At 40.4% G+C, this 13931-nt stretch overlaps 1 protein-coding gene across 5 annotated transcripts; it reads left to right on the plus strand.

Moving 5' to 3' along the window:
• prdm8b (PR domain containing 8b) lies at nt 1-11934 on the plus strand. Of its 5 annotated transcripts, none has more exons than XM_073065217.1 (6): nt 1-235; nt 4030-4111; nt 7606-7693; nt 8129-8364; nt 9266-9497; nt 10096-11934. In XM_073065217.1, the coding sequence occupies exons 3-6, from the start codon at nt 7627-7629 to the stop codon at nt 11349-11351; spliced, it is 1791 nt and encodes a 596-aa protein (XP_072921318.1). In that variant the 5' UTR covers nt 1-235; nt 4030-4111; nt 7606-7626; the 3' UTR covers nt 11352-11934. The 5 variants fall into 5 exon arrangements, with proteins under 5 accessions (XP_072921318.1, XP_072921321.1, XP_072921320.1 ...); XM_073065219.1 differs by lacking the exon at nt 1-235 and adding an exon at nt 1459-1492; XM_073065220.1 differs by lacking the exon at nt 4030-4111.
• Nucleotides 11935-13931: the final 1997 nt, after the last annotated feature.

Here is a 13931-nt window from a genome sequence, read left to right on the forward strand (position 1 = left end):
GCCTAATTTACACCGCGTGGATCACTTGAAGAATAGTTATAGGAAGGTAACGTTCACCTCCTAGTCCCTATACAGTATAGCTACCCTTCTCCGCTAAATGACGTAACTTTCCAGATGGCTGTGCAGTTTGCTTTAGTGAAATGCTAGGCAGATCCAGGTGTAAGGGAAGAACTGAAATCCCAGTTTATCACGGGAACATGATTGATCCAGCTACGTGGTTGCTTACAATCAAAGGGTAAGTCTATTTCTGTATGTCCTATACAATTCTTTATTACAGAGAAGAAAAATACATTTACATCAATTAACATTAAGGAACTCGATAAACCAGGTGCAATGGGGAAAAAGATACTTTAATATTAATAAAGGAGAATGAATATACTGTTCTTGTGGTTAAACAAATCTTTACTACTTTATTGATTTTATATGTATACAACAATAGCGTGACCTTAAGGCTAAGACTTCCTAATGAGCGTTTTTTCCCCTTTCTCTTGGGCTTTATCTCTTGCCAATAGATGTACATAAATATTGCTTTTGTTGGTATCTACCTTTAAGTTTAAGATAAAATGGTTGCTAGTCAGGAGTTACTGTAGCTACCAAAATTAAAGAAATAGTAAGAAGTGGTCATTTGAAGTTACCTTTTGTTTCAAGGAATGATATATTTTATTTACTTTGTTAGACTCGGTAACGATCTAATTATATACTTGAAGTCCCTCTTGGTGCTGCGATTAATCTTGAACAAATGAACTTAACCGACTCCAAATGGTATATATACTAGGTTACACTCTGATATGGAACCGTTAGTTACGTCACTAAATTAAACCTGAAATTACAGAAAGCAACTAGTCTAAAAATCCAACTTCCATGTCCGTACAATATACAGTATTGACCATTTCTATTAAGTAAGGGGGCTTTTATTTGTTTCTACTTGAAAAAAATACTAAAGACAAACTGTGGAGAAAATATATTTGCTCATTACTGAACAGAGGAAGTGTCATTTGAATTCTAACAATCAAATTATTCAGCAGATTGGTTGCCTCGAAACGAGTGAATAGATGCAGGCGCGTTTAATTATATTGCTACTGGGAGAGGACAAAAGCCTCAATTGAACACTTTGGAAAGAACAGTATTTACACTTTTTTTTAACAAAGTACCATACTCAACATTGGAAATATTTTATTACACGGCTTAATTGAGTGCACATAAAAGGTATGCTTGATTGTTTAGGGTGTTGACTTTACTCGCATCATGAATACACTAAGTATTGAGTCACGGTACTTAAAGTGAATTTTTTGCAATCATTTCGGATAATCCTTGAATATATGCTGCGAACAGTAGTATCCTGTAATATTAATATTCGAACAACAGATATTAATACAAGTATAGATCTGGATTCCGCTATTTATCCAAGCAGTCTCAAACAGTATGGGAACTGAAAATATAGCGCGTTCCTGGCATTGCATTTGGGGCACTTATTGGAAAACAAACTTTTCAGGTGAGATGTTATGATAGTCGGGCCGTATAGGACTTAAAATTAGTGAGATAATAAAAGCACTTGAAAAGTTGTTGCACGTAAGTTACAGCATTTACCTTCGGGAATTTGGTAGTTAGTTGTCGTCTAGAATCAGTATGTTAATTATAAGCACGGGACATGTTTATTTTAAAAGTCTCTATATTTTGTGTTCTAATTCAAATAGTCTTCATTACAGAGGCCCTCTGGTTTATTTTTAAACTTGTCCGTGTACGAAAATTCAAATTTAATAGTTAAGTACAAGTTATATGTAACTGGACAAGTTCTCATTCATATCATGAAAAGCGATATGTTGCATGTGACATCCTGAAATGAAATGAAACCAGTTTCTATGAGGGATGTATAGATTTTAGTTGGTGTTACTTAGATGAAAAACTAACCGCTTGGATAGGCAAAATAGTGGCACTGCGGTTAGCGCGACGCTGTCACAGCGCGGGGCGTCGGAGTTTGGAATCAGTTCCAGCGCCATTTGGAAGCGGTCTGTGAACCGCGTGGGTTTTCTCCGGGTGCTCCGCTTTCCTCCCACATTCCAAAGAAGTACGGGTTAGTAGGTTAATTGGTCATTGTAAATTGTCCCGTTATTAGGCTAGGGTTAAATCGGGAGTCGTTGGGCGGCGGGGCACCAATTCCGCACTGTATTCCAAATAAGAAATATAAATAAAATAATTGTTTTGCATTGAACATACAAATATCTTGTCACGAGGTATTTCTTCACGTTCAACTGTATTGTACGATGGGTCCGGTCAGACTGAGTGAGTATTGCCAAACAGTAATTGACTCCCAGAGTTTTGCTTACGAAATATTAATTTCGAAACTATGCAAACTGTTATATACGTTTACAGACAATATACGTTTCTCTTATGCATCTCGATCAACGTGATGTTTATACATTTGGAGATGAGTTAATTGTATTTATGACCATTGCTTCATTCACGTCTATACACTGTTTATTCGAAAACTCTATTGCCATTCGGAATGATTCATTACAATGGGTACTCCTAAAAGATGTCTGATTTGATTAGTATAGTTGTAAGTTATTGAATAGCAAAGGTGATCAAAGTTACTTGACGGCTAGACATGCATGTAGCTGATGACAGAAAATCCGCAGGTGATTATAATGAGCAAATAAAAATATTACAATTTATAAGTCTGTTATGTCTACAAGGGGAAGTATTCTTTCCCATCAGACTAATTTCTATTAAGTTAACAGTAATTCATTTAAAATAAATATTCATAAATAAATAAGAAATTAAAGTGCAGAACTGAGAAACAAAAGGTACCTGTTGTTAGCTGGAATTCAATCAACCACTTCATCTTTAAAACATATTTGACCATATGTATAATATATAATGTATACACACTTTAATAATAAATGTACTTTAAAGTTTGAACTATTTAGTAAAAATCTCGACGTGAATCATATTTTCTCGACAGATTAACAAAGTCATGATATAATTCATTTTGATATTAAGATGGGGATTAAGGTCCCAATAAGAGCAACGTATGGGTTTATTATAATGCTTACAAGATTCAAATGCAGTGCATAGACATAAATATAATCGGACGTTACCTGTATACAGGTGAGCAATTCCAAGCGTCCCAGTGAAGGGGGAAACTTTTAGAAGTTCAATTCATCTCGGCCTTTTTTAACTATGAGCTTCAGTGATACACTCATAGCGGTCGCAATTGACACACCGCAGCTGCGGTGACAAGATCATTGTCCATGAAAAGATGAACACCGCACAGTAAGACCAGAGGACTACCGATGGCGGAGTAGTTTCAATTTAAGTAAATGATCCAACAAAGTTGCCAATGTATCAAATTATAATATCTCCCCCAATGTCATACAGAGGCATCCAGGCCACACTTTAAAACTAAACAATTTTTTTTGGGGGGGGTGGTGCAATAAATGTTACTCGCGCGACGTTGTACGGATTCATACACTTCACTGACTCGGTATCACTAAGATTTATGACTTCGTTCCTAATTCTTTTTGCTATTGTTAACTATGTTTTGTTGTAGCACTTTTGTTCGAGGAAAGGTCAGAGACTCAATCGGACAGAAAACGTAAATATTATTTCAATATTTACAAAGGGGCAGGCACCCTTCGACTCAGTTTTTTGAATGAATGCATCTCATCATATTGATGATCCTGCAGTTAAGCTGTGTAACACTAACTTGCTTGTTTTATACGAACTGCTTCCTGCATTCTTGTAGTCCCTTGCACTTTAAAAATGTAATAATGTCTCTGCTGACACGATGTAGTTGCAGATCGTTTCTGTGCTAGGAACCTGAGTGGCGCGCGGCTGCTCAGACCGCCGTCCTCCGGCACACACGCTGCTGTGGTGATGGAGGCAGATGGCTACTGATTGGGAGAGCTTTGTGGTTTTAATGCTGAATACTTTATGGAAAAGGGTTTTATCATGCTTCGTTGGTCAGAGGCACAATGGAGAAGATTTATGATTACGGCATATCAATCGTTTTCTGTGCTTTATCGACAGAAATCACAAAACAGTTTCGCAGCAATTCAGTTGGTTGGTGTCCTACCTTACCATTTAAAGAAATCTCCCAAATTGTTTAACCGTAAGTTTGAAAAATACTTTTCTTAAAGGAGGGGTCGCATTTCAAATCCCACTCACGTAAGCAACGCCGAGTAAAGCATCTAAAAGCTGTTGACAATCGATTTCATGTGGAAAAGGGTACTCTTTGGAGTATAATAAAATATATACCGGATAGTTCCATTGTTATTTTGAACAGCATGTTGCCCTGTTAGCATGTGCGACTGTGAGCCTTTCATTGGCTTGCGCTGTGTGATTATTTACTGTTCCTGTAACTCAGTCAATACATAATAGCAAATTAAATTCAATATTTTCATATTTCATCACTACGTGATGTCTATGGCCTGGTACACAAGCCATTATTAGTTCTAGTTTGATTCCCCTCTTGGATCTTTATAGTCTTCATTATGCCTTAATTCAGCGTAGAATATTGTTAATCCCGAAAATACAGCAGCAGGAAAATAACGTTTTGAGTGACAGCTTCCAGATTTCACACTTGATTCACAAAATGTACTCATTGAAAAGGCAATAGAGCCCCGGAATTGTTTGCATAGCAACTTCCCGGGCATATTATTGCATGTAATCACCGCAGTTAGCTAATAATATAAAACAAATTGCGAATTATTATATCATCTATAATAAACATGCTTGCAAAAACTGCTTTTTTTCTGAGTGAAATTCAACAGGAATGGTGTAGATAATTTGATAATTGCATTTGCTCCTACTTAAGTATTCATGAAATGAGTGTGTATTTGGCGTTTAACTGCCCATATACATATTTATGGTGAATGTTTCTATTAATATTTAGATCAATGCATGATCTTTCTGTGTGCGTGGGTGTTTCTGTACATATTTGTAAATGACAATGTGCACGCGTCTACAATTTTACCTTGGTGAATAAACATATGCAGGCATATGTACCATGACAGGTAGGGACATATATACTAAATACACATCACAGAAGTGCCACATGCTTTTATAGGATGCCATGTTTTTCCGTTTGTACCGAATGGTTAAAACACCACCCATCCACGCTGGTGAAGCCTGAATGAGATGCAGGAATTCGACTGCAGCTTGCCGACAGGTTAAAAAGAATTCGCCTCGGTACCGCGTAGGCTCGCACCTGTTCACTCTGCACCTTTGGATCGCTCATAGCTGCAAAAATTAAATTTTTTAAAAAAGGTTGAATTGTCATAATAATTTTGCAAACTTTCTCAAGTGAAGGCGTGAACTCTCTCAGAACAAAGCTGCTTATGAAACTTAGAAAAAAAACTCCACCATGAATTTATGCATTCCCTAATAATTTAATTACACAATAGCAGTAAAAAAGTAATGATGATGTTATTTCCCGGTCAAATAGAAGATGTAATGCACTCCAAATACTCTAAAAGCATCAAAGTAATCCATTGGAAACGGAAAATTGTTAAACTTTATAGAACCTTAGCTCTGTATGTTGAATTGCGTGTAAAAATGCAACATTTCCAAACAGGCTCCAATTTCAGCAGGAAACAAACTGCATGTTTAATTTCTTAAAGTTAGGCAGCCCTCTTTCAACATGAATAACAAACCGTACCTCTTCATCCCTTTTAAAGGCCCTGCCGTAAGTTGATCATTCCGGGCTGAAGAGCATCTGTGTAAAATGTACTTGCGACAGAGAAACCGCTCCTACTGAGCGGCTTAATGTCGAGAAGAGCTTTAATATGATGAGCCGCCAGTGGAACATGAGAGTTGGCAAGCTCAGAGAATGCATTATGTTACCTTCTCGGATGAAGAGCATTTCCCCCTCACATTGTGAAATTGGGATCACTTTTGGAGGGCTGCTGTAGGGCAGGGGTGGTAGCCAGTGACCCCCTCAGCCGCCCCGCCGTGCCGCCGAGCCGAGCCCTCATTGCCCAATCAAGCCCGGCGGCCGGCATTCCACCGAGCAGGCGTGCGCGTGCCCGCCCCCCCACCCCGTGCGCGCGCGCGCTCCTGAGCGTTCACCCGGCGCGTGGCAGGTGCGGCGGGGCACGAGCCGCCGCCACCAACAGCGACCTCCCGCTGGCCAATCGGGAGCGCAGGCAGGGTGGTTATTTCGGGAGCGGGAGGGGATGGGGATGGAGTTTCACGCGTCATTGGATAGATTATCTCCACCAAACAAAGTGTCTGCCACTTACGCTTGGGCCCATATGCAACTCTCTCCGCGGCTCCTCTGCTTTTTTTGTATCGGAAGCACAGCATCGCCGTCACTTTCACCAACGATGCCACTGCGCTGACAGCACAGAGCCGGAGCGCCGCGTCTACAGTTGCTGTTCCATCCTCCTGCACCGTCCCCTTCTCCACCCCCCCCCCCCCCCAATAAAGAGCCAAGAGAGAGACCTTTTAAAACAAAACGCTGCCTTTTTTTCTGGTGAGTGTCTACTTTCTGTTATTGTTTTCATTCGTCCTGGACGCCGGGGATTGGAAAGAAATGCATATTCATGAAAGCCGTTTTTATTTTCATTTGACGCCCCAAGCGACGCGCGACCTCATTCACAAAAAAAGGCATTTATAAAATGAGCTTACAGCATATGTTGCATTTTTTACTCATTGCTTTACAAACAAAACAAAAAATGGAATCTAGAGAAATATGCAGATAACTATCCCTTGATCAGGTAAGGTGAGGGTTTCACTTTCTTGTGTGATCGTGCTTTGGCTGAGGACTCTCTGCGTTGCGTTCACTCCAAGTTCGTAAGGGCTACAATTGTCTACTTGGCTTTGGTTTCACATTGCGCGAACGATGCAGTGAGACTGGGCAGCGAATCTCCGCTGGTTAACGCCAGTGTATTTAACATTAGAATAGGTAGCTTTCTGGCGCTCACTGGCAGACTTCTTTTTATTATTATTGCAATCAAAACAATCCAGTTTGCATCGAAGGACGATGGGGGTTATTTTTGCCTTTAACTTTCTACTTTCCGAAGTCTAAATGCCTAACACTTTATCGGTCTGCCATCGATGCAATTGTGTTCCTCTTTTTAAAATAATAAGCGTTTTACTGTATTGAAATGTATATTGAAAGGTAAGATGCAATGTCAAAATATTTGGCACATGAAATACAACGCAAATGCTTGCTCAAATAATCCAAGTTGGAACTGAGAAGCTTCTGACATAGGTTACGATTTCGAAGCGTGCCTGCTGCATAAAATTGGTCCGGAACTCATTCAAACCTTCCGAAGATTACCAGCAATGCAAACTACCCCCCACCCCCCTCCCCTTACAATTCAGATTTCACAAGCTACGTTTGACCGAATCTCTCCCTGTGTCGAACAAGGTAACTGGGATTCATTCTCATCCATAAATAACCGTGTCGAGGTAAAAATAATTAACTCTGCATGCTGCTTTTAATTAAAGTCTCAGAGGGAAAGTGGTGTATTATGGTAATGAGGAGAGCGGACGAAGAAGACATACGTTCTTTCTTGTAGAAAAGATCTAAAGGTTATCTGACATCAAACCACCGTAGATGACTGCACACTTTCCATCCATTTTTATTTGCACTTCCAGACACCGGAACAGTTCGATTTGATGCTTATTGATGAATGGTCTCGTCAGCATTCTGCCAAAATAACACACCGAATTGGGAGCGACGCAGGTAACAATCCCACTCATTGTGCTAGAACCCACCCAAATTTTGAAAACTGATCATCAGTAAGTGCAAGGACGAGATTATTATTTGCAACATGGAAGCTGTTTATGATAATACCGCGTGAACAAAAGTTTTTTTTAAAATGACATGAAAAGCCTTTTTAGGCTGATCACATCAGTGCTATTTTAGCTGTAGAACTTAAGACCTAATTTTCGCAAGGCTTGGTTTTATCCGTTATCCCTGGAGTATTAGACAATTTGTTTGCACACTTAATGCATGCTGTAAATATTTTAATGGTGTCTCATAATGTCCTTGGTCAAAGATCGGGAATTAATTTGTAATCAGGGCTAGTAATGGTGCCGTGATTTTCAAAGCTTGAGCATTGTGCCTTCTCTGTCTCCTTAAGCATCGAGGTGACCTTTTCATATCATTTCCTCCAAGAACAAACCTCGGTGATGGAAGATCCAAATGCTCACAAGGGGTTTTGGGAGAGCGATGCAAGCAGGGCCGTCCAGCAGTGTCTAACCGACATTTTCACCAGCGTCTATACAACCTGTGACATTCCAGAAAATGCCATCTTTGGGCCCTGCGTACTGAGCCACACGTCCCTCTATGACAGCATCGCTTTCATTGCTCTGAAGTCCGCCGACAAAAGGACGGTGCCCTACATTTTTAGGGTAGGATTAATTTTATTTCTCTGTGCTCATCATATGCCCTTCATGATTTCGTCTTTTGTCTCACCAGTTAAACGTTTCGTGCGCTCGTTACATTTTTAAACGTTCTCTTTATCACCAATGGATTTGCATATGGGCCCATATTGTATTCCCTCTACTTTAGACTTGGGGATGCGTCTCCCTTCTTCATAAAATGTTCCTCATATATGTGTATCTCGAGCGATTTCTTCCCCAATGCTCTCGCGCTTGCCCTTTAGAGAAGCGACACACCGGGAAAGTGGTTTATTGGAGGAGGGGAGGTGGATGGTAATGGGGGAAGGGGGGTGGTTAGATGCTGGTGTTGGTGGGGGGGGGGGGGGGTAACTGAGGTTTGGGCGGGGCAGCGAAATTGAAAGTATATAGAAGCGCGTAAAGACGCCCAAGGCTCGCCTGTCATTTGGTTTTTCCAGAGTGACTCAGTACCTGGAAAGTGCTTGTCACTTGCAACAGCCCTCCCCCACTTTTGAATAATAATTTCTTGATCACTGACAGACATTCCGCCGAACAGCGGCATTTCATGTCTTCCTTACATTTGCGAGCGAGTGAGCGTGATTCAGTAAAGTATTTAGATCGCGAATCTGACCACGATTTACTCCTAATACAGTGCTGAATCAGTTTTGATGTAGTGCATAGTAAATCACTAATGAGACGTTCAATCGTCTTTGTAATATTCGGCCGTATATGTTATCCCGCTGACCCCGGAATTCATTAACATGAAATTATGCTATATAACAGTCGCAAACCCCAATACGATCTCAGTAACGGGTTTGATTTATGTTATGTGGAACTTGGGGGAGGGAGATCTAAATTTGATTATTGATAATTGGCCTGTATTCACCTTGCGTGTGGCTCATATTTACTGCAGGTGGATACATCGTCGGCAAATGGCTCCTCCGAGGGTTTAATGTGGCTCAGGCTGGTCCAGTCGGCCAGGGATAAAGAAGAACAGAATCTCGAAGCCTATGTGAAGAACGGCCAGCTGTTTTATCGGTCATTGAGGCGGATTGATAAAGACGAAGAATTACTTGTGTGGTATGGAAAAGAACTGCTGGAACTGCTCCTTCTCAGCAACGTCAGAGCGCCAGCCAAAATGAACGGTGAGCCGGTATTCCTAAAGTTTCCCACTGACGTTATAATACACACAATCACACATGCGGATGCACGCTGCACTGTGTATTTGACCACTGAAAATGTATTATTTAATGTGTCTGTAGTGAGTTTTGTCAACTCGGATTAGTAATTTAAAGATTATTTCATTTTCCTGAAACCCTTTTATGTAACAAATCGGCGTGTGATGTATGTTCATATCCTTCAAGTGGTTTTGAAACAACAACAAGTTGTCGAAAGAAGTGATGGAGACGTGTGTAGTTGGAAAGAACCTGCCGAATTGCTTACAGGAGGGGCCAGATAGGAAAATGGAAGGACAATTTTGTATGGACAAATCCACAGTGGGGAGTATAATGGAGTAGAGATCCGCACAAGGACAAGCGTAAGCGAAGAGATTCGGGAATATGCATGCTAATGTAATTACTGCAATGACAATGAACTATGTATCACGTTATTGATATATTTTTACATTGAGAATGTGCACGGTTAACATTGTGATTTATTGCTTGCTGTTAAACCAGTGGACGCTGGAGCACGATTGACTTGTGGGAGTGAGCAATCTCATTCGAATGTGCTTTATTCATACAGGAACCTCGCCGTACACGTGCCTGGACTGCAGCCAGCGATTCCAATGTGAATACCCCTTTCTAGCTCACCTGAGATTCCGCTGTCAGAAGCGAATGGGTTGCATTGCCTCAGATGAGAACGTTAAAAGCGGCGAGGACCGTGACCACGTTGTTGCCGTCGAGTCAAGTGTAAAATTCGGCCGATCAGAGCGCCCATCAGTCTTCACCAATGTAGAAAACAGCAAGCCCACGACGGATTTCCACAATCTCGCCAGGGACATGGAAAATCCAAGGGAAGATGCTAGGAATCGCCGGGAAGCTGAAAGCATAAATGAAAATAAAAGGAAGTACGACGAAATGGAAAAGAATGACGATATAATGCACGATACAAAAATGGCAGACAGATCGCAGCCTTCTCCGAGAGAGAAGCTCCCTTGTCCTTCCCAGCAGTTCAGAGGGAGCTATTTCAGTCTGAGAGAAAATGGAAGGTTGATGACATCCAGCCCAGAGTCTATGGATGCTAAACAGAGCGCCTTCAACGAGGTGAGGAGAACTTCACTTCCCCTTAAACAGACAACAAAGGATCACGCTCCTGAAACAGATAACAAGAATGGCTCGGTGGCCAACACCGGCCCAGCGGAGAAGCCAGTGGACATTAAATCAGTCCTGACTGAAACGCAGGCCCCTTCTTGTCTGGACAACATTGCCATGGGAAGCGCGTTCAGGAGCGTCTCTCAGCTCTGTGCAACGGAAGAGAGGAAGAGCGCATTCTCTCAACCGGCCAGATCATTTGCACAGTTGCCCCCACTCCTGGTGTCCCAAAAGGTGATCCCTGGTTTAGAGTGCCACCCTGGCGTTGGCGATTCTGGCAGACTTTATCAGGCGAATGCATTGGCTGCAAAGCTCCAAAGTGCAGACCTTAACGGCAGTTGTAATCTGCAAGGAGGCCTCGGTAAACAAAGTCCTTTCATCTATGCTACTGCCTTCTGGCCAAAGGCCGCTGGGCCCATTCAGCTGCAAGTTCCGTCCGCTCTGACCCTTCTTCCTCCTTCCTTCACGTCCTTTTGTTTACCTGCACAAAACTGGTGTGCCAAATGCAACGCTTCTTTCAGAATGACGTCCGATTTAGTGTACCACATGCGATCTCATCACAAAAAAGAATATGCCATGGAGCCTTTAGTGAAAAGACGAAGAGAAGAAAAACTTAAATGTCCCATTTGCAATGAATCCTTTAGGGAACGCCATCATCTTTCCCGGCACATGACGTCTCATAACTGAATAAACTTCATGCCCGATTGTAATACTAATTTAATATACCGACAAACTAAGGGAAGGGGTGATTGTGATGACACCTTTACATTTGCCATTTTGTAACTATGAACAACAGTAAAACAAATGCATTTTGTCAGAAATTTATTTCAGTTTAAATACTTTAGGTGCTTATGGTAGCTTGGCAGAGGAATATATGATATTATCATATTTAAGTAAATAATTTTATTTTAGATAAATAAAAGGTAAAAGAATGGATTTTGTCTAATTGACTTCATTAAGGCATTTCAGTGTCACCATTAAACAAATATGAGCGGGTTATCCGTGGGAGATGCAGAGCTGATGACAGAATAGATGCATGTAAAACGCGTAAAATTATGAACACCAAAATGCAGGTGGGACAGTGCGGAATATGTGTTGTTTTTGTAAATATTTTCGTTTATAAAACAAATCAAATGTACTATTTTGTGCCAGTGTAAAAAAAGTCTTAATAGTTATTGTGTTTCTCAATCTTGGCGAAATCTATGAATCTTGATAGTTTATCTGGTCACTTTGGCTGGCTTCAACAATAAATAGCTTTATTTTTACTTGACCATATGGATGTGTATATGTAATCATTTAAATTTGTTGGTAAAATATTTTAACTCAGTAATGCCCATAATTAATATAGTTTCTACACATTTAATGCCGATTTGTTTTGAGAAACAGATTACGCGCAGAAAATCGATTGCCATAGACAAGTTCATTATAAAATTGTAAAGGCGCAATATCATATACCATGGAGTAGCGCGCTCGAACCAGACACATAGTTGTGCAAACACTAAAGGCGCTGCCAACAGCAGAACTGTTGAATGTTTTTCTCATTCATATTAACAATATTTCAGAAAAAAGATGCTGCAGCGTAGGTTGAAATAGTTCCCAATTTGCTCAAGTTACTGAGTTTGTATGGACTGGAACTGCAAAGACTCCGCCAAAACAATCCTGGTTCAAACCTAACGAAGAAATAATGTTCTCAAATAAACATGAAGAAATCTTAAGAGTCAGAGTGAGTGAAAATCAGCAAAGAAAGTGTCTAAAGTTGTACAAAACTTTTCAATCTATGCGACCCCTTCTAACGCGCGCACACACACACACACACACACACACACACACACACACACACACACACACACACACACACACACACACACACACACACACACACAACTGAAGATCAAGAGGAAGAACCACTGTTGGTACGCAATCAGCTCTATATCTCGATTCTCACTGAGACCACCAAAAATTAACTGATAATATCTTGCTATCTCGATCACACAATAAATACAGGTTATTGAAGCCAATGGTAAAAGTCAGCCTTTGGGACGAATGAAGGGAATAACAAGAGGAACATGGGGTATAATGTATTTCTTTAACTTAAAAACTCAGTGCCTGTTATAACTCCAGTAGGGAATCTTTTTTGGCTGAATACACGACTGAAACACTTCTAAAATGTATTTTCTAAACTTAATTATCTTCATTGCTCTTTTTTCATTTCTGAAAGTAAAATATAATTTGGTTAATCTATTCACGGCACTTTTGACATATTTCAGTTGCTTTATTTCGCACATTTTTATTACCCCGGGGATGGTTATTTTGTTGGAGGGGGATTTTCTTAGTCCAGTTGTACAGTGTACTGCATGTACAACTCTAAATGTTCAGCAATCTGAAACTAAACCAAAATAGAAACGGTTTGAAATAGGTATCAAGAAAGGGAGTGTCTGATGGGAGATGTAGGGGCAAATGGCTCGGAAATGGGGAGTAATAAGGGAAGTCTTACTGTTGAGCAAAAGAATGGGAATAATAGAGGAAGGTAACTGCCCGTTACGAGAATTCTATTAGCTTTAATATCTGTTGTAAAATGATATTATTGTATAACAAAGAAAGGCAATTGTACAGACAGGACGAAGAATTACCGACCAAACGGGGTTTTAAATCCACTTTCTGTGATCGTTAGAAACATAGCAAAATAGTACTGTTGCACACCACTCTACTTTGACTACATCCGGGGGGTGGGGGGTAGTCTTATTCATCCAAATAACTCTAATCAAATTCCTGAACTTGCAAGGCTCAGTTTATTCCATAACTGCATTGGCTTACAGACAAACTTATTTAGCTCAGTGACTTCTATTACTTTTATAGGAAGTAAAGAAGAGTTTTTTTTAAAAAAACTACATAGTATCTAAATAGTAAATGCGACCTTCTAAAGACAAGTTTAACCCGGCTCACAACCACTACATTTGACCATGCAAAATGAACAGAAAACAGCATTAGGAAGGGCAGAACTTGATTCAAATGAGACCTACTCTACGCGTCAGCTTCACCGTCTCAGCTCAGTTTTGACATTACATAAATTGTAAATCCAATGTGATATTGTTGTGAACGTTGCAAGCAAAAACAAACTTCTACTTAATGGAATTCGTGGAAGTAATGTTAATAAGTGTAAAACTCCGCCCAATATGTCATCCAGCAGAACTCAAATAATACAGATATGATTTGCCACACTGCAACTTCAAGTCTAAATGCACTCCTAATAGCGTGCAAGTGTGTAAT

This window comes from Hemitrygon akajei, chromosome 13, assembly GCF_048418815.1.
Source record: "Hemitrygon akajei chromosome 13, sHemAka1.3, whole genome shotgun sequence".
NCBI classification, from domain to species: domain Eukaryota; kingdom Metazoa; phylum Chordata; class Chondrichthyes; order Myliobatiformes; family Dasyatidae; genus Hemitrygon; species Hemitrygon akajei.